The 20,060-nt window shown below is 30.5% G+C and overlaps 1 protein-coding gene across 1 annotated transcript in view; it reads left to right on the top strand.

Annotated features, from left to right (window-relative positions):
* Positions 1-19,843, top strand: part of LOC143230545 (uncharacterized) — a 53,786-nt gene extending 33,943 nt beyond the window's left edge. The window contains exons 9-14 of the mRNA XM_076464297.1: positions 5,492-5,571; positions 6,986-7,115; positions 10,496-10,569; positions 12,031-12,090; positions 17,028-17,120; positions 19,694-19,843. Coding sequence (XP_076320412.1) covers positions 5,492-5,571; positions 6,986-7,115; positions 10,496-10,552 — 267 coding nt within the window. The 3' untranslated portion in view covers positions 10,553-10,569; positions 12,031-12,090; positions 17,028-17,120; positions 19,694-19,843. The remainder of the gene's footprint in view (positions 1-5,491; positions 5,572-6,985; positions 7,116-10,495; positions 10,570-12,030; positions 12,091-17,027; positions 17,121-19,693) is intronic.
* The last annotated feature ends 217 nt before the right edge of the window (positions 19,844-20,060 follow it).

The following is a 20,060-nucleotide window of genomic DNA, read 5'->3' as shown; positions in this document are numbered from 1 at the left end:
GTTAGTGTTATTATCTGTAATTATTTGAATTCCATAACATACTAAGTTACATTACAGTTCATAATTATTCTTTGTTGTTTTCCTTATATACCAGTTGATTAAGCTTCCCTGGTATACATGTCCCTGATCTTCCCTATTTTTATTGTGGTGTCTGCTAGATCTCCTTTATATATTTTCAGAAACGTTTTGCAGATATTATCTTTAAATCTTCTGTGCTGATCTTTTTGTCTCTTTTTGCTTTTGAGTACTTTCAAGTCTTACCTTCTACAGGCTTTCGATTTTACCTTAGTTTAATTTCAGGCAGAATTCTTCTGACATATTTCTGTTGTGTTTTTTTTTGTCATTTGTTGTTCCTACCTTTCAACCAATATTTCATGTTTCCCTTTGTTTGGTGTTCTGTTTGCATTATGGGTTTGTCAAGGGATATTTCTTTAATTCCTCCATCTTAGGGTTTTTGGTATTTTATATTCATTCTCTCCTTCCATGACTGACTTTGCTTTTTGGATTATTATCAAGCGTGACACTGCTCTTTTATTTCTTTTCATTATTAGTAGTGTTTTACACTCTACTCCTTTTCTTCTCTTGTCCCTTTGCTGGGGCACATTGCTCCAGTGGGTGGTACCTGTTTGTGCTGCTTCTCTTTTCACATATTAGATCTGCTCTTTTGGATCTCCTTGCACAGTATTCATATCCTTACATGTTTCAGATACTCTTGCTTGGACTGCAGTTTTTCTTATTTTGACACATTCTATTCATTGGATTGGTCTCTCAGTTCTTGTTTTCCAGTGGCTTTCTCTTTCAGGGGGATTCTTCTCACATAGATTTCTACTACATCACTTAACATCAAGTTACCTCTATTTGGTGTCATGTGCCTTTTTTTCCAGCTAGGGTTATTGTTGATGCCTTTGACTGGGATTGGTCCCACAGTTTCCTGTATGTTCCTCCTCCCATCCTCTTATTTTCATGGGTGATTTCCCTCATCTCTACCATTCTGTATTATGTCCTTCTGATTGGACAGCTCAACCATGGTTTCCATGACTTCTCCAGCTTCAACTTTTTCCTTCACTACCTTTGCTTCCTACCCTTCTTTTTCCACTTTGTTTTCTGGTATGCTGTCCAGATATTCACATTGTTCATCTTCACACTTGGCCCTTATTCAGTTCTTGGCAGGGAGATTAAGTTTATACTTCAGGTAGCTTTCTTTTAACTTGTTCTGTTTGCTCTTCTTAAGTGAGTGTTTATTGATGTAAATAGAAAATGTTATGCAGTTAATCTATGTGCCAGAGATTTTGCAGATGGAACTCTTGTATCATAGGTGACAGAGTTTCTTCCTTAATTTTTCGACCATGGGCCTTTGTTCTTATTGATCATTGGCTGTTGGGATTAACTTTTATGTATAGCCTATGCTCTTTGTTGTTCTGTTGCCCATATGGCTTCATACTGTGTTGCCCACTCCACATGTTTATGCTTAGGCAGTTTTCCTCAATCTAAGATCTTTCTCCTTCTGCCCTCAACAATTGTGTTAAGCTTTTGATCCCCTTGGCTTACCTTCTTTTATTGTCTTCTTCCTGGATTTTGTTCTAAATGCCTTCTCATCAGATTCAACATCCTTACTTTTTCCCTGGTATCTTTATCAACCAATTTCTATATTTGGGCATAAGTACTACACCTAATGTGTGTGTCCTCTTATCTACACCACATCACAGTTTCTTTCTGATTGGGTTTTCATTTACCACCTGTGACCATTTTTCATACTTTGATGCAATTCTGACTGGGTAAGTTGCTATTTATATTTTTTGTTTTAGGGAACCTTGCTTCATTATACAGTATTTAGATTCCATTTTGTGAGGAGTGGTGCCTGACCAGGTATTCTACAAGTAAAATCTACACTGTGCAGCCATGTTGATTTGTGCTGTCTTCAGTGCTTTCGCAATGCTCACCAGTGAGATGAGGTGTTCTACAAGATCACTTGTAGGTGAATAACCTTGCAATGTTCTTTTTTTTATAAATATGCCTGTTCTGGACCCATACCCCCAGTGGAATGCATGGATAAAGCAGAAGGGGATAGCTGCCCATCCTCACCATGCCTTGATTGAATAAATTGGTTTGATCTGCTTTTCAAAATAGTGGTCATCCATTGTGCTGTCTCCAGTGATGATGTCCTTTCAGACTCTTCACTACATAATTCCTCCTGCTTTCATCTATTGGACTGTGGGAGTCCTTGCCCTACTCTTCACTTCTAAGTAACTAGGGTGACTGACCATGAAGGCACCCTCTTGAATGGGTTCCACTAAAAGATTGCTGTAACCATTCAATTGAGAGTGGTGCAGTTTTGTTCTGCTGATGTAGATGAAACATGGGGTCCAGAGAAGTTGAGCCATTATAATGCTGCATGATGTGGCATCCTGATATGAGTTACACTGGAGTTTAGCCATCAAAAATGCAACTGACTCCTTTGATTGGGAGCTTTCATCCTACCACTGTATGGTTGTTGGAATCCTGTGGCCTGGTGTTGTATTTATATTGAACCAATCAGCAATGTCCTTATACAGGTTTTGGGTTGCTACCTTCCTCCCATGATTTCCTCCATCAGTGTTACATAAGATTGTTCCAGTTCTATTGTTGATTATCCCTTGTTTTCTCTCCTTTTGGGAATGTTATAGCTATTTGGTAGGTTCCAGTCTGTTTCATGTTCGAGGTAGTTGATTGCATATGAGACATTCTTTTGATACTGGAAGTCAAATTCCCTAATCGCTAGGTCAGAGCTAATTCTTCTGAATCCTGAGAATCAGAGTTGTTCTCAATTCCTTGATTTTTGGGTTTGAGGTGAAAATGATACAATCCTTATTCAGATGTTGGTATCCTGTGAGGGGAGGGGGGATTGGATGTAGGCAACTTAAGAAGTATCATCTGCCATACCTTAGTCATTTTACATGTGGGAGGGCATTCCTGCTTTACTTACTTTTCTCTTTGTGGGATTTAGTTACAATATCTTTCTCTGATTATGATCAAATTCTTACCATATTCCCTTTCACTTTGATATGCTCCCCTCATTATGCACCCTGATACCTTGCACATACCAGCATGGGTGAATAGTATACTTGGCTTAGAAGTGGTGCAATCCCTCTCTTGAGATCTGACTCTCATCTATGGAGATATTCTTTGGACACTTTGTGGGGATATGTCTTTTCTTTCCATTTATTGGAGAGAAGTACTGTAGTGGAAATTATAATTTTCTTATACTGAAAAGGTATTTTTGATAGGTACTTCCCTTCTCTCACACTTCCTCCCCACACACTTCTGGTGCTTCCATTTTCTTCTGAACTATAAAGTGATAATTTGGTAGAGGCACATAGAGGGAGTCATTTGCATCACATGAGTTTACTGTGTTCCTATTGGTGAAAAGATGATGCATGATGATTTACATGAGACAAGGAATCACTTGATTCTAAAGGGGGGATCAGAAGGCTTGTGGTATGTGTAAATATAAATGAACAAGAAAAGCTACTCTTGTGAGAGGAGACAAGTACAGTTTAAATATAAGAAAATTATAACTTTTTTACACAGCTTCTGCAATTGTAGGTGGTTGTAAAATTATCCCCCATATTGAAAGAGTTTTGCAAATATGGGAAAATAAGCAATTGTATGTAAATGTTATAAAAACAAAAAAAAACCTTTTGAATGTAAGCACAACATCTTAAAACTGTAAGACTTGCAATTCAGGATCCATTGATGAAAATGGAAACTATAATTCTTTCTATTGGTTGAAAAACAAGTGGCACCATTTCTTACAAAATATCAAGTTAATTAACCAGTGGTTCCATGTCTAGGAATTGATCTAAATCTTGTATTAAGTGTTCTTGTTGAGCATATCGTGAAGAAGAAATGCACAAAAGCAGTGACAGTGTCACTTACAAACTTTGATTTAGATGACAAAACATTATTGAAAGAGTACAGTAAATGGGTTCAGTCTTACATCTGATAAATTATTAAGAGGCCTTAGAATGAAGAAGAATATTAGAGACAAAGGTATACAGTTTTGACTGGAGGTACAAGGATGTTGGTGAAGACAATGTTGAAACTACAAGAGAAGTGTTTCTGCTGAGGTACAGAAATACAAGTAATCTTGAATGTTTTCTGTGTCAATTCATGTAAAGTAAGTCAAATAATGCTGTTAGTCATTTGAAGAAAGTTATAAAAATACTTATAGAAGCTGATATAAAAAAGAACACAGAGTGTAACCAAATCATCTGGTATTTTATAAGCTGTATTTGGAATGTATTAAATTTACAGAGATCTTCAAACATGGATTTTACAGTTTAGCCTTTTGATTATTATTTCATCCAAGTCAATATGACAGACCAGCATATTTATTCTTACAAAAATTAAAGCAACAGTTTATAATTGATTAATTTAAAATTAATTGAAAGATTTTTAAAATTAAAGATGTACTATAATAGACATTTCATTGCTTATGAAAATTTACTTCATTATTCTGTTTAAGTTTGGATGTTTGTTAGCTTCATACCAAATTAAATGTTTAACACGTTGTTAAAGTTATTTGTAATGAACTGAGAAACATCATCTGATTAAAAGTTTTAAACATACATTTATATATATTTGTTATTAAACTGTTCATTAGTCCTTTCAATTATCTGAAGAGAGCTGCAAAGTGCTTGAAAGTGATTTTATGAAACCAATGGGAACCCCACATTATTTTAAAACTTGAATGCATTTTTTTCAGACTTTATCTCTAAAAATATCTTCTATGTATTATTCAAGGTATATTGGATCAATGTCCAAATGGTTCCAAACAAGTATAAAAGTAACAAACTTAATGAATGATAACAGATAAAGTATACATTATCATGCTGTTAATTAAGGAATGTAGAAATCATTATAAATTTTTTTAGATGTTTGCAATTGAAGATTGAAAATGATTGTGTGTAAGAAACATTTCATTAATAGATTAAAGCTTCTATTTAGTGCAATAAGGCTGGCAGTTGATCTCATATTTTAGAGATGCATGTCATATTGAAATGACTTACATCAATTATTGATAATGTTTTCCTATTATATAAAACTTTCTTAGTTTGTTTCAGTTGTTTAATCTTGGCATTTTTTAAAGCAAGTTCATATTACTCAACTTATCTTATTGAGTTGTCTCAGTCTGTTGATAAGCATACTCACTCTCTTTTTAAAAAAAATCTGAGGCCAAAACACAGTAAAAGTGAATTTGGCAATTACACTAAAATTGATCACAGTAAAGTTGTCAAGTTTTTGTTAATTCCCTGTCTCACTAAAGATGGTACTCAATTTTACTTTGCAACGAGAAGCATCGTGTTTACTATTATTTCCATACCCTTTACAGTTGTGAGGAGAAACGACATGGAATAAATTTGAATTAGAAATTTTATAATTTTTTTTGAACTCCAATTTTATTATGAAAGTATTTTTCTTTCTGAACTCAGTAACTGGTTTCTCTCTACAGAGACCATCTGCAGAGGAAATAGAACTAATAAAAAATCATGTCACAACCAAGCCAGATATTCCTCTTGATAAACCTGAACAGTAAGTACTCTGATTGATTAGATAAGCCAAGCCCTCTGGTGAATCATTTGAAACAAAGGCAGACAGCTCTCTTGATAGCCTTTAACAGCTGTTGAGTTTAGATAATTCAAACTTCCTGGTGGCTTAGTCACAACCAAACCAGTTATTTTGTTTGATAAACCTGAAAAGAGGAAATAACTTGTGTGTTTAAAGATAATTCAAACTTCCTGGTGGCTGAGTAACAACAAAACTAAACATTTTTGTCTTTAAACCTGAACTGTAAGTAACTTGTATATTTAAATAATCCAAGCTCTCTTGTGGTTAATTCACAATCAAACTAGAAACTTCTATGGTTACAAATGAACAGTAAGTAACTTGTTTATTTAGATAACTCCAGCTTCATGATTGCTCAATGATAAACATGATAGCTTATAACACTCAAATTCATGGTTTGATATTTTTCATTGTCCACAGTAGAGGTATTCCATGTACAGGTGTGTACTTAACCAAACAAAGATAATATGTCTATACGAACATTGGTTCACTGCATAGTTAATGTACAAGTATGTACATGTAGGATCTCATTGTGATGTTAGTTGATTTTTAAATGTTTAGTATCAAACATTGACAAGAATTATGTATCTACGTTCAACCAATCACAACTTGTCCTATACGTTAAATCTTGATGTAATGTCTAATTTCCAAGTTATAGTATAAATCTTATTATATAGTGTATTAAGTTCAACATACTGAAAGTAATGCATTGGATGATATAGTGAATATTTTTCTTGAATTTTTCCTCTTTTGTGTAATAATGTGGGTAAGTAGCACATAATCTTTTTATTATTTTGTATAAATGATTTAATAGTATAAATTTCACTAACTCTTTCTTTTTTTAACCTTTGTCAACTCTAATATCAGAATATTGTTTTTATAAAAGCTGTATGAATCTTAACACATGAACAAATATTTTTCTTTCTAAACTCTTATTCGTGTTTCAGATACTGCAAAAAGTAAAACTTATGGGTACATAACTTAAAAGTTGTTAATGTTTTGTTAGTAATCATTCTTTTAAGTGATTAAAAGATTCTAATGTTAATTCATTTTTAAAACCACGTTGAGAAGATTGAGGTGTAAGCAGTTTTTCTGAAGTAATTAAAAGATTTTAGCATTGATCTGTTTTTACAAGCTATGCAAAGAGAGTTGAGGTGTTCATGTGTTTTCAGATTTTATCTTTGATTAAAATTTAAATTAACACTGTACATACAGTTACATTTTGAATACCATACTAATGTGAAATATAATTTCTGAAGTAGAAAAATTACATTGAAAAAAGGAGCCAAGTTTCTACTGAACTTACATGTAAACACTTGTATAATAAGTAGTTTCTTACCTTACAAGTACAGTAAAAAATGTCATATTTCCTTATTTTCAGATTCCTTTATGAGTTAGCTCAAATTCCTGTATATGCTGATAGGGTGGCTTGCATTATGTTTCAGGCTACATTTGCAGAATCCATTGGATCAATTGAAAATAAGCTGAACAACCTGAAGATGACATGCACTGTGAGTGTGAATCTCTCTTTTTTTGTTTTTTTTTAACACTTGACCAACCTTTTCATGGATTATGATATCACTGTGAATACTAATCTTTGTCTTGAAACTTTATTTACCTTCTGGATTATGTTATTCCCTGTAAATGTGAATTTTGTTTTAACACTTGATGTACCTTTTCCTGCAATTGTGAATCTTAGTCCTACCACTTGACTTACCTTCTTCATGATGATGATTTACCCTTTGAGAGTGAATCTTGTCTTAACAACTGAGTAACCTTTCCCTGTGTGTATGTCCTGTTCTTGTAAGTATGAATGTCAAGTACTTAGAATATATTAAGTAAGTTTATATATAGGTGTGTTGGGCTAAGGATTCTTCAGTAGTAGGTATCTACAAGTTGTTGGCAATAAATTAAAAAAATATTATTTCATTCCATTTGTTTTCAAAATAATTATATTTTCTTAGCAAGTTAAATGTATGTGCAAGAAATTCCTTGTACTGGGGAAGTCATAGTTATATTTCAAACTACATAGTTATTTTTGTCAAAAGTCCTCTTAGGCCTAAAAATTCAGTTGACAAGTTCAACTATTTTTCTCTTTTTCTATCACCAGACTGTCCATGTAATTAAGTTACCATAGTTGTACTTCAAGAATCATCTGCTCTTTTTTTATTTCTATGAATCATCTGCCTTCTGTTAAAGTCCACTTAGGCTGGTTCAATTACTTTAAAAAACCTTAGATTAAACTATTTATCTTCTTTTTTCTTACAAAATTGTTGATCTCACTCTAATATATCAGCTGTTAGGTCTTTCACTCCTACAACAATTAACTTGGCATTTAACCAAATTTCTCCTTCCTGTCACTTTACTCTCTTTTGCTATTTTTTTTATCTGCTTGCTGCTATATATATCACTTAAGCCTTCTAGAAATCTCTGTATCCTTGACATTAATAAATTGTGTGTGATATTCAATAACCTTGTCATCAGTGAATTATAAACATGCACACATGTGATTCTTACTGAGTTATATAACCAAACTTTTTATGACTTGCCTTTAAAATAATTGTTTTTAATTCATTTATCATAAAAAAATAAAGTAATGAAATATTCACTCACAAAATAAACAAGTTAAAAATACCTACACTAAACAGTCTTTTATATCTGTCCAACTTTCTTCAAGATGATATATTGTGTCATCTTGTTTTAACACTTAACTTGCACTTTCCCATGTGATGATATGTTCATTGAAGGTGAATATATGTCACAACTCTTAACTTGCTTTTTTTCTGGATGATAATATGCCTGTAAGTGTAGGTTTTTTTTGTCTTAACAACTGACAAAATTTCTACAAGAATTGCTAGTGTAAACCTGTCTTAACACTTAACCCAACTTCATGCAGATTGTAATATCTTCAATATTTACCCCTACTGAAAACTAAATGATGTACTTTTTCAAGTTAAACCAAATGTTAATTCTTATTTCTTTTCCTCTATGTAGTATGAATTAAGCTAAAAAATTGTTGGTTTAAGATGTCTTCTGAACATATTAATTATATGAACTATTAGTAAACTTCTTTTATTGACCTCAATTTCATAACACAGCTAAAGTTTGATATTCTCTTGAAATAGTCAACATTTTTCATATATAGCAATTTAATGAGTATATGATTATAGCTTGAATTTTATTTTTCTGTTAAACTACATTTACAAATTGATTGGCTAAGAGCTGAGGTAACTTTACTCAGTGGTAAAATTTTCAAAAAAAAGTAGGGGTACTCAACTGGGTGAAGTGGACCCATTTTTGAAAAAGACAAAACAAATCTACGTGTAAACATAAAAAATGACAAAGCAGCTCAAATAAGTACCAGTACTGCCTTGAAAAATAAGTTTCAGCACTCAATATTGGTGAGTGCTGGCAGAATTTCTCCCATGACTTTACTTAAGTCTTAAACTTAGATGATGAAGTAAGACCAAATGTATAATTTTCTTTTTTTTTAATAACTTTTGCAATTTTTTTTGTAGAGGTCATTTTTCAGGAGTGTTGTCACTTTTGTATTATACAACAGAAGCAGCTGAATCAGTCACAAATTTCTGGGAAGGAACAGTTTGAGGCTATTCTATTGTAAACCAAACCACTGAATCCTCATCCAGACATTGTGTTCATTTTTAATGTATAAAGTTGCACCAGATAAGAAATTGGAACAGAATTTATTACTGGAGAAATGGTAATGAAGCTCAGAGCTGAAGCTGGTGTAACTTAACTTGGAGTGAAATTCTTTAAAAAAAAGAAGGAAAAAGTAAAGAATGAAATAAACCTCTTTTTGAGAACAAAAACAAATGTAAAGTGTCATGTAGCTGTCAACCTGATAAAAAACCTCCTTGTTCAGGACACTGTTTTATGCTATATAAATAATTCTAGGTGCTAATTATGCAACAAAGGAAGAGGTGCTAAAAACATGAAATTGCATTTAATAATAAATGGTGTTAAATAGGGATGACAAGCAAAGTATGAAAAGTTTTTATTTCCACTCTGAATTATATCATCAGTTGGGTACCCTTGCTGTTAGTGGTGTTTTCTGCTCTGAAACAAAGAACATACCAAGTTGAGACCACTTAGTAAAATTACTAAGATTTGAAACAAAACTGTGACATGTAAAACTCCATTAGTCATGCCTGTCACATTTGGCCAGTGTGATTTTCTGTTATTTAGAAGATTTAGTATTCTGTATTAAATATTTCTAATACTATAAATAATTAAAATACATATTGAAATATTTAAATTCAATACTTTAAGTTACTTTACAGAAGTACATATAAGCTTCTATTTTATAAAGTATCTTTCTTCCTCTTTCCAGTTTCTGATCACTAGTCCTCGAATTAAACAAGTTTTTGCCATAATACTTACCTTGGGGAATTACATGAATGGAGATGAGCTTTTAAAGTGAAAAATACAAGAATATTTAAAAATGCAATTTTATTTTTCTAGTACTTTCCTTGAAAGAAATGTTTAACAGTTCAGTTTAGATTATACTGTGAAATAAAAATATTAATTCAAAGCATATACTATTAAAGCAAAGTTACAACAGTTATAACATTATTTAACACAATAACTTAGTTACCCTCTTTTAGTAAGTTAGTTGTGTTTATACTATGTGGAAAATAATTGTTTCATTGTTGTCAGGTTGCTGGCAGAAAATTAAAATACAAGTAACAATGCCAGCCAGTTGAAAACAAATTTAATTTTTATTAACAAGCTGTCACTAATACCTTTCCATAAAAGTGATGAAACTGTATTTTTGTTAATATAAATAACATGTATTAAAACAGTGGTATCATGTTTTGTAAAAGAGGTGCATTTAAATAATTAATATATATTTTCTGTATTATTCATATAGGAAACAGAGCAAGTGGCCAAGCAGATGGATTTGGATTGGAAATACTTCCAAAATTAAGAGATGTTAAAAGTAAGGTATGAAATTTAAAATTTAAATGTTAATTTTTGAAAGAAGTAGTACTGTATGATTCAACATAGTAAACACATCAAACCAAAATTAAAATGAATTATACCTAATTAAAATGATAGAATAGCCATATTAAACATACTTATTGTTTATTACATTAATAAATAGTCTAAGAACTATTATTTAACAACATTTGATGAATTTTGCCTGAAGCTGAGAAAATTATTCTCATGCATTATTAAAGGATAACAGATCATTCAAACAAAATGGAGCTTAATATTAATAACCTTAACTGCATTATTATTTTATATTCCAATACTGGTAAAGAAATAATTAAAATTGCATTAACTATGTGGTAATGTTTAATTCTAATAAGAGCCTCCAAAAAAATGTTGATTCAGTTTTATAGCTTCCAAACCACATATTTAAATAAATAGCAGAAATATACAATATGCATATCCTACTGTCATTTGTTACCATAGATGTGGATGTTTACTTTTAATGTTAAAATTGGTACTGGGTGTTATATAAATAGTTTAGTTATTTTGAAATTACTAATATTAAAGATTTTCAGTAATAAGAAAATAATTTTATTTTGAAAAATATTTGCATTAAAGTCCTTTAAGTAAATTGACATATTATGGAATTAGTGCAGAGTTTGAGTATGTTACATGAAAATGATTGTAGTCTTACCACATCATTTATTCCATATTGCTTTGTCAAGACATTTTCTTTCCAATAACTGCATAGTTTTCATTATAAAAGAATCCATTGTAAGTCTTTCATGTCTGAAGCACATTGCTCCTCCATGTTGTTTTCAATTATCTGGCTATTATACAAGGAGGATGGTTTTTCATGAACCTTTTCAATGGTCCAATTGCACAGAAATCTATAGTTTCTGGCAACTTGACCTGTATATTCTCATGGAATAGACAGAATGCCCATTTCATTCTTCAGATGCTTGAGATATGCAGCAGCTGATCAGATATATTGTGAAAGCAACTAGTGTACACATTACTTGTGTAACTTTTCCAGATGTAGATCCTTTTCATTATTTTGTGTACTGTGGTGGGGGTCACCTAAATGGTTTTTGCTTCTGATTTTAACAGCTTATCACAGCTGAGGTACATCTTAGTTCAGGGATCTTCTGGATGGGTATGGGACTCCAAGTTCATCTGTATTCATTTGTTTAACAGTATAATTAAATATAAGGGAAATTCTCATTCTGGAAATTCTGAATCCCATATCTGAATATTTGTGGTGCCTTCACACTACCTTTTGAATGCAAAACATTGTAAAAATGTATTTTTGAGACTTGTTATTCTACTGTGACTTTATATTGGCTGTAGTTTTCTCATAACTTGCAATTTTGAATGTTTAAAAATAATTTTAATGTAATATACTCAACCTTTTAGATGCAAAATGAATGAGAAATACCCAAATAGTTGATACTATGTCCTTTTCTCTAGGACAACTCCATGACCCTTCTCCATTATATAGTACGTACATATGTCCACAAATATCAAAAGGTAATGTAATGTAATATATATATATTGTTGAATATAGTAACATTATATAATATTATATGTTATGTGTCTTGTGTGATAGTTTTAGAACTGATAACCTTAACAGAAATATTGAAAAAAATTGGTTTTCTGTAATATTGTATTTCCTGAATGTCTATTGCACAGAAAACACACTAGAACAACAGGATTAAGCACTTTGAAAATATGAGAGTTATGTAGTTGTTAGTGATGTATTGCTTTCACTTAACAAAAAACATTTTATGGTTTTTTCTCTGCTGTATGTGAGGTCTGTCAACTGACTGACCTCTTAACCATCATAAAAAAGTAGGAACTAAATATAAGTTATGTTTTTTCATGCCAGAATGACTATATATTACAACATAAAAATACAGATGTTTAGTCTACATAGCTTAAGTCTCATACCATTTATACATTCGTTATTTTTTATGATATTGACCTTCTACTTGTATCTAGTAAACATTACATAACTTGCACTGACATAATTCACATGCACTCATGTTACTATTTCCAACAACTTAAAACTAACCCAGTCTTGGCTGTGTTTTAGTGGACTAGGATTTTGTATTGTACAGCAACATTTAAATTATTTTACATTATATATGTATATAAATTATTACTATTTATAAATAAGTTATGAAACTTATTTTTCTTAAAATATAGAATAATAAATAAAAAAATAAAGCAAACAGTTATTTCTTCAAGTTACAATTTTTGCTAAACCTTTTAAAATTTCACACATGGAGGATATCAAACAATTTTTTTAAGGTTTTATATGTACAATTAAATAATAAAAATCATAAATAATTATACTGATAACACAGAATTCCACTAATTTATTAAGCTTAGTAACTAAGCTGTATTTAGGTTTAAAAAAAGTATGAAATTTCAAGCAGAGTAGAGCCACAACCTACTTTCTTGAAATCTTTTTTTTTTTAAAGAATTCTGTTAGCTTTTTCACAGATTACAATGTTTGAGGAAACCATTAGGGGGACATTCTAAACTGTGATCGGTTATTTTCATGTCATATACTGTAGGAAGGGTATATAAGGGACCATTTCTAAAATTGGAAAGAGGTGAAGAGGGCCACTGTGTTTGATTCAGTACATAAGCCATATCTCAGCAAAATAAAAAGATACAAGGTTCTTATTTTATATTCTAGCTTGTCAACATTGATGAGTTCCTAATTCCTACAAAACTCTGGATTTAGTAATTTGACATCATAAATATCTAATTTTAACTAGTGCTGCATTCAATGTGCCCTATGACTCATTGAAATCTACATTTAGGTGTGTTCTTTTAATATTTACTTTTAAATTAAGAAATTAATTCATATATAATATTAAAGTTTGAATTATAATATAGATTGTGATTCCAAACTTATAAACATAAATTCATAAAATTTTGAATGTAAATGAACAAACATGATGACATAAACTTTAAACCCATTCTGAAAGGGCTAATTCTAAAGAAGATATTTTTAAAAATGCTTATTATTCTAAAAAGGATAAAACAGTACTACTATTATTTTGAATTTTCTTTATGGTAGTTACAAGTTCAGCTAAGGTGAATGAATAGATACAGTTAAGAGAAGTGAAAATAACAGATGAAATATGAAGTTTTAGTAAAAAACAAAAGAATGCTTGATATTTATTTGAGAGGCTTTATGATTATGCTTTTGAAATTTAATAATTTTCAGATGAAGAAAAGTATAAAATTTTAATTTTTATGTGAAAGTCACTTTGCACTCAGAGCAATTAACACTTTGATTCCATGTATTCATGGATAAAAATTTATTAAAAACTTAAAAATTTGGTTTTTTGTCCACCAAAGACTTGTATTTTTTACTAAAAGCTTAAACATTCATGAATATATACAAAACATTTTAAAAGTTATAGTATAGAATCTATGATCACTTTGGAGTTATATGATTGGTGTAATGCACTGAGGCAATAGCTAAAGGATTAAATAAATAAAAAAGCATTTATTGTACTAGTACCGTTAGTGTATAAATTAGGCTTAAATTGCATTAACAACCAGGAGATGAGAAAATGAGGTCACTGGTATGCAATATATTTATTTTTCATGTATATACTGTACTTATTAAAATATACAAAAATTAGAAACTTATTAGGTTAAATAAGATTGAATTAGGTAAGATAATGAAAAAAATATTTCATGAGGTATGGTCACAAGCCACTTCTGTAATGTCTTATAATACTATAATGTGAGATGTGCTTTTGCAAGGTGACTTACAACTTGGCAGGATTATTAGTTAGGCATGGTTCATAGGGCAATAAAACAATAAGTATAAACAGATGTATACTTTCATAAGCATTAAGTTATACAGGATAAACAAGGTTAAACAGCTGATGTTTCATAATACAATTTGCACTCATTTGAGAAAGAAAAAGTAATTTACATTTATTTATTTTTTATAGTAGTTACAAGATCAATCAAATAAATGTTTTGAGTAAGGGTAGAAAAAATAATGGGTAAAGTATAGAGTGTTGCTGGAAAAATACATTTGATATTTATTTATTTATGAGATTTTAGAGATTATACAAGTGAAATTTGACAGTTTTTAGATGAAGAAAAGAATTTTAAATCTTAACAAGAAAATCAATTTGAACTCAGAGCAGTCAACACTCTTGAATTCAAATGTTCATGAACAAATTTTTAGTAAGAATATTTAATTAAACCATCACATCTTTTGTTTAAAAAGACTTATAATGTTTATTGAAAATTGCAAAATTTAGTAAAGATATATAAAACATATTAAAAGTTATAGTACGGAAATTATGATTGTTACTTTAGGGTTACAAGGTTGGTCATATTGTCTGAGTCTGTAGCAAGAAGGTTAACAGAATGTTTAGAGTGTAAACCTTTACTTATTTTTAATGTGGAAACATAATTTTATCTTTAACTTATGAAATATAACCTCAAAATAATACTCTTTCATCTAGATACCTGTATAAAATTGTCATAACGTCTGCCTGTAATAGGCATGCCATATACTTGTGACACATCACTCTAACAAATTAATCTTTAGATATCAAGGTAGGCTGTTATAGCCTCTACTTTTTGTTGTTGTTGTCACTGGATTTATTCATAAATATGTTAAATATAACCTTCAGAGTTTAATGTTTAAATTAGACACCAGATTCCATTGTCATAGCCTCTACTTGTATTTCACACAGTATTTTTAAACTTGTGAAATGTAGCCCTGGAAGTATGGTCTTTGGAGCATTTACCAGTGGAAATTATCATAACCTTCAGTTTTACTTGGTATTAGAACAACATTTACCATAAATGTGTAAAATATAGCCTCAACAGAATATAGCATAGATCAGATACCAACCCAGATTCTCAAGTTCTCTAAGCATATTTGTTGTGGGAACAAGATTTTATCATAAACTTCTGAAACATAGCCCTGATACAGTAATCGTTTGAGTAAATACCACCCTAGATTGTCACTAGTATTTGCTTTTACTTAATCTGAGAACAGAATTTCACCTTAAACTTCTGAAATATAGTTCTCAGAGTGTAATCTCTGGAGTATACACAAAGTCATACTTTATAATATATACTTTGTACTTGTTGAAATAGGATTTCATCACAAACTTTTGAAATATAGCCTTAACAGGGTAATCTGTAGAGCAGATAATATCCAAACTTGTCATAACCTTTACTTGTTTTATGTATGTAAACAGGATTTCATCATAGATGTGAAAAATAAACCAATCTGTACAGCAAACACTAGTTCCACATCGTTGTAGCCTGTATTTATACTTACTGTAGAAAAATAATTTTATTACAAACATATCCCTAACACACTAATCTTTGGAGCAAATACAATTCCTGATTGTTGTAATTTCTATTTGCACTTGGCGACAGAAAAGGATTTTGTCATAAACTTATAGGAGTGTAGTCTTTAAAATAGTAATCAGGCCAGAAAATAAAATCATAAAATCTTTTTGTATAGTGTATGGGAATTGTATCTTATCATAAACTGGCAAAAGATAAATATAAGAGTGTAATTTTTAGAACTGATAACTACTCATGTATCTCAGAAAGGCTAATATGGGTATTAACACTTTTACTGGTAAGCAGAGGACAACGTTTTGACCTACATTTTTATTTCAAATGGATTCCTCATCATCAAGAAGTGATAACTACCCAGATTGTCATAGCTTCTACTTAAACTTGTTGGAACAACATTTCCTGACAAACTGTGAAACGTAGCCGTAATGTAACATGTTGAGTATATACTGTCACAGATTGTCATAACTTCAGTTTATTCTTCATGTGCAATCAGAATTTCATTATAAACATGAAAAATGCTTGGAGTCTTATATGAGAAGATAACAGGCCACATTGTAATAGCCACTTGGTGTGGAAAAAGAATTTTATTATAAGTTTGTAAAAAGTATTCCTAACAACATAATCTTTAGAGCATATACCATCCCAAATTTTCAAATATCTACATCTACTAAATGTGGGAACAGGATTTCATCATAAACTTGTAGGAGTATAATTATGATAGTTAGAGACCAGCCTCAGTTGCCATTCCCCTTGTACTTGGTCTGGAAATAGGATTTCAACTTAAACTTGTGAAAACAATTCTAAGAGTGTAATATTTAGATCAGTTATCAGCTTAAATTGTCATATCCTTTATTCATAGATGTTTTGAGAATGGGATTCTTACTTGGTTTTACTCGTGCATTCTTACAATTGTTATCACCCTCATTACCATTGTTACTATTAGATACATTTTGTAAGTAAAAAAAATTTCCTTAATAACTAGATTAAAACTGCTGATATAAAGAAAAAAACAGGTTTACATGTATGTGTTTGATTTTAAAAAAAGTTTCAGATGCATGCAAACTTCCTTTTGTAAGCACTTTTCATATAAAAACTAGGCTGTGAACAAAAGATGCAGAAGGTTTTGGACTCTTCTAGTGAAGAACAACAACAACCTTTCAAAGTCCGCATGAGTGAATTTTTGAAAAAAGGTAAAAGTTATGTTGGATATTTGACTCCTTAATCTTAAACAGGTAATTTGTTCATTTTTTGTCAGATTAACTCTGCAGGTTTATTTTTTCTGCATATGCACATTATTGTCTGAACATAAAGATTTGATCTTGTGTTGTAAAACTGTTATTATGTTATGAGCTAGAGGAGACTGTTTTCATGAGGCCAGGGCACAGGCTGTCCTCCCTCCAATTATGGAGTCCTTTGAGAGCATGTTTCTTGGTGCACTGTCCAAATTGCATGGCACCATCCCTAATTTTGAATCGATGACTACAAGGTGGCAACCAGTCAACATCTACTACAATTTTTAATGTTGTTTACTTATTAATGTTTAGTTTATTTCTCTACTTATTATGATTAACTATTCAATTTTTGACACTAAGTTTCCAGTGTAATAAAGAGAAGGTTACACCTTTGATGTATAAAAGTGGTCATTAAGCCTGCTAATCATAGCTTGACACTGTCATAACAAAATAAATAAATTAAATACAAACCAAGCCTATCATCAACAATAGATATATATGTGCATGTTACATATATATATTTAATTGTAAAAACTAAGCAAATTAGTCTAAATTAACTATTCTGTCTCTAAACAACGCAATTAATTAAAATGTTTAAAAGACGATAAGAGGAATATTAATATTTTTATCTTCAGTCACTGAGAACAAAAATAGAAAGTCTTAAGTAAGGTAGACGCTTTTTATCTTTTTCATTGAAATTTAATATAATTTTATACATTAATATGTATATTTAAATACAGTGAAGTTAGATGTTTTATTAACTGAAGTGCAGGTAAATTAATTTTTTGTATTTTTCTATTTTAAGATACTTCTTACTTTAACTTTTAATTTTTTTTTAAATTTCTTTCACAGCTTTATTTAAATTATACTCTAATAATGACAATGAAGTGCATTCATATTTATGGAGCAAATATGAGTTCTTACAAACATTTTGGTATTTTATGTTAGCATATAAAGATCACCAAGAGCAAGAGGAGAACCTAGAAGATTGTAAAACAAAGTAGGTGATTAATGTAGATACGTACAGCAATATTTAGTGTAGTTATTAAGGTTGCACACTACAATGATTATTGTAATACTGCACATTACATTTTGTCACTTTATGATTGTGGTACTACAGTATTTCAAATTATCAAGGTTCTGCAGCATTTAAACTGTTAAGATACTGTGTTGTTTAACATGATTATTTTAATATGTCGCATCTTTAATTGAAAATAAAATTTGCTAATGTTATCTGTTGATGAGGAGATATTCATTGTCTTCTATAGCTGGTTACAAACTTCAGAATTTACAGTTTTATTATTTAAATATTATGTATAAACTTTGTTTATAAATATACATTTATCATTTAATCTCAAGTGCAAGATGCATGTCAATGAAGTCAAATTATAATTTAATGGATATTCTAATATCAAACAATTGGGAATATTAACACTGTAGTAACAAAATAAATAAATGCAAACCAAGACTGTCATCAATAACAAATATATTGAGGAAGCCACAAAGGCAAAACTTTGGTTAAAATAAAAAATATTCTTTTTTTACATATCTGGAATGTGAAGGTCATTTTCTTGTAAACCTTTTTTTTCAAAATGTGTGTAAATCACTTTAGTATAGACTACAAGTTTTGAAAGACAACAAAAATTTTCCTTCAATGGTTATTGAGATGATATCTAGAGGTGTTATAGTCCTACCTGTGTTGTAATGACAATGACCAGTCAGGTTGGTAGCACTGTTTATCATGGGTAAATTCAATGTTTTCAACATGATAAGGAATGTTACATATGGTGAGTGTGATCTAGAATATTATTTGAGTAAGTCTAATCTGGAACTAGATCAGAAAAGGTATACGGCTACAGATTACTAAATCAAACATATACACAGTCATTGTATTTAATGTCTTAAAGTTGTGCATTTCATATTAAACCTTCTGTCCTGTCTTGTTACTTCATTTTACATCAATTCAATTAGTAAGAGATTTAGTATTACCCCTTAATCAATATCTTCAGCAAATATCTTGTTATTTGGTGTATCTCTCTGATACAGCTCAAAAGTTAGTTCAGTTATGTGAACATTAAAATTTATCTGCATAACTTTGTTTTAGTATAATTATTTCAACATTCAGGTTTTGAAAGACCAAATAACTTGTGTGTATAAATTCTTTGAGTGTTGAGCTAGACCTGGCCTTTTCATTAGTGGAGTGAGGGATCCAGGGTTCAAGTCTTAATGCAGTTAAATATGCCTTCTAATTTCAGCTGTGGGTAGAATATAAAAGTGATAATCAATAACAGTATTCACTTTAAAAGAGCTATACGAAGTCTTTGTGGCACTTAGTTTTAGTGGCTGGATACCCTCTGTTTAGTTAATAGTTCAAAATTAAGGATGCCTATCCCTGAACTCTGTAATTCTTTTCTTCTTTTTTTCCTGCATGTTTAACTATGTGCATTCAGTACAGTTGAGGTTATAAATTGAGTTACTTATTTTTATTATAATACTTTGTAATTTGATGATGTATTTTGATTTCTCTGAAGATTCACAGAGTTGAAGAACTTCTTTAAATGGCAACCAAAATCAAAAAATTCTGCAGAATGGCCAAAAGAATTCTTTCAGCCATGGGTTCCATTCACTGGAGACTTTAAAGACATCTGGAAGAAAGAAATGCAGCATAAAGCGAAACTAGAGTGAGTGCATTTTCATGTTCACAAGAGCAAGTGATCCCATGTACCTTTCAGCAGATAGTTGCAGACAAATGTATATTATTCAAATTTTTGTCTTTGCTTTTTCTGGTAATTATTAGATTATGTTATTCAATGTAAAGAAGCTTAACATAAAACAGAATAGCATCTGTATTTGAAATATGATTACTTCAGTTCTATTTTGAAAACTTGCAGTAATAAT

The sequence above is a fragment of the Tachypleus tridentatus genome, chromosome 10 (assembly GCF_004210375.1).
Source record: "Tachypleus tridentatus isolate NWPU-2018 chromosome 10, ASM421037v1, whole genome shotgun sequence".
NCBI lineage: Eukaryota > Metazoa > Arthropoda > Merostomata > Xiphosura > Limulidae > Tachypleus > Tachypleus tridentatus.
This window is presented reverse-complemented; position numbering and strand designations above follow the sequence as displayed.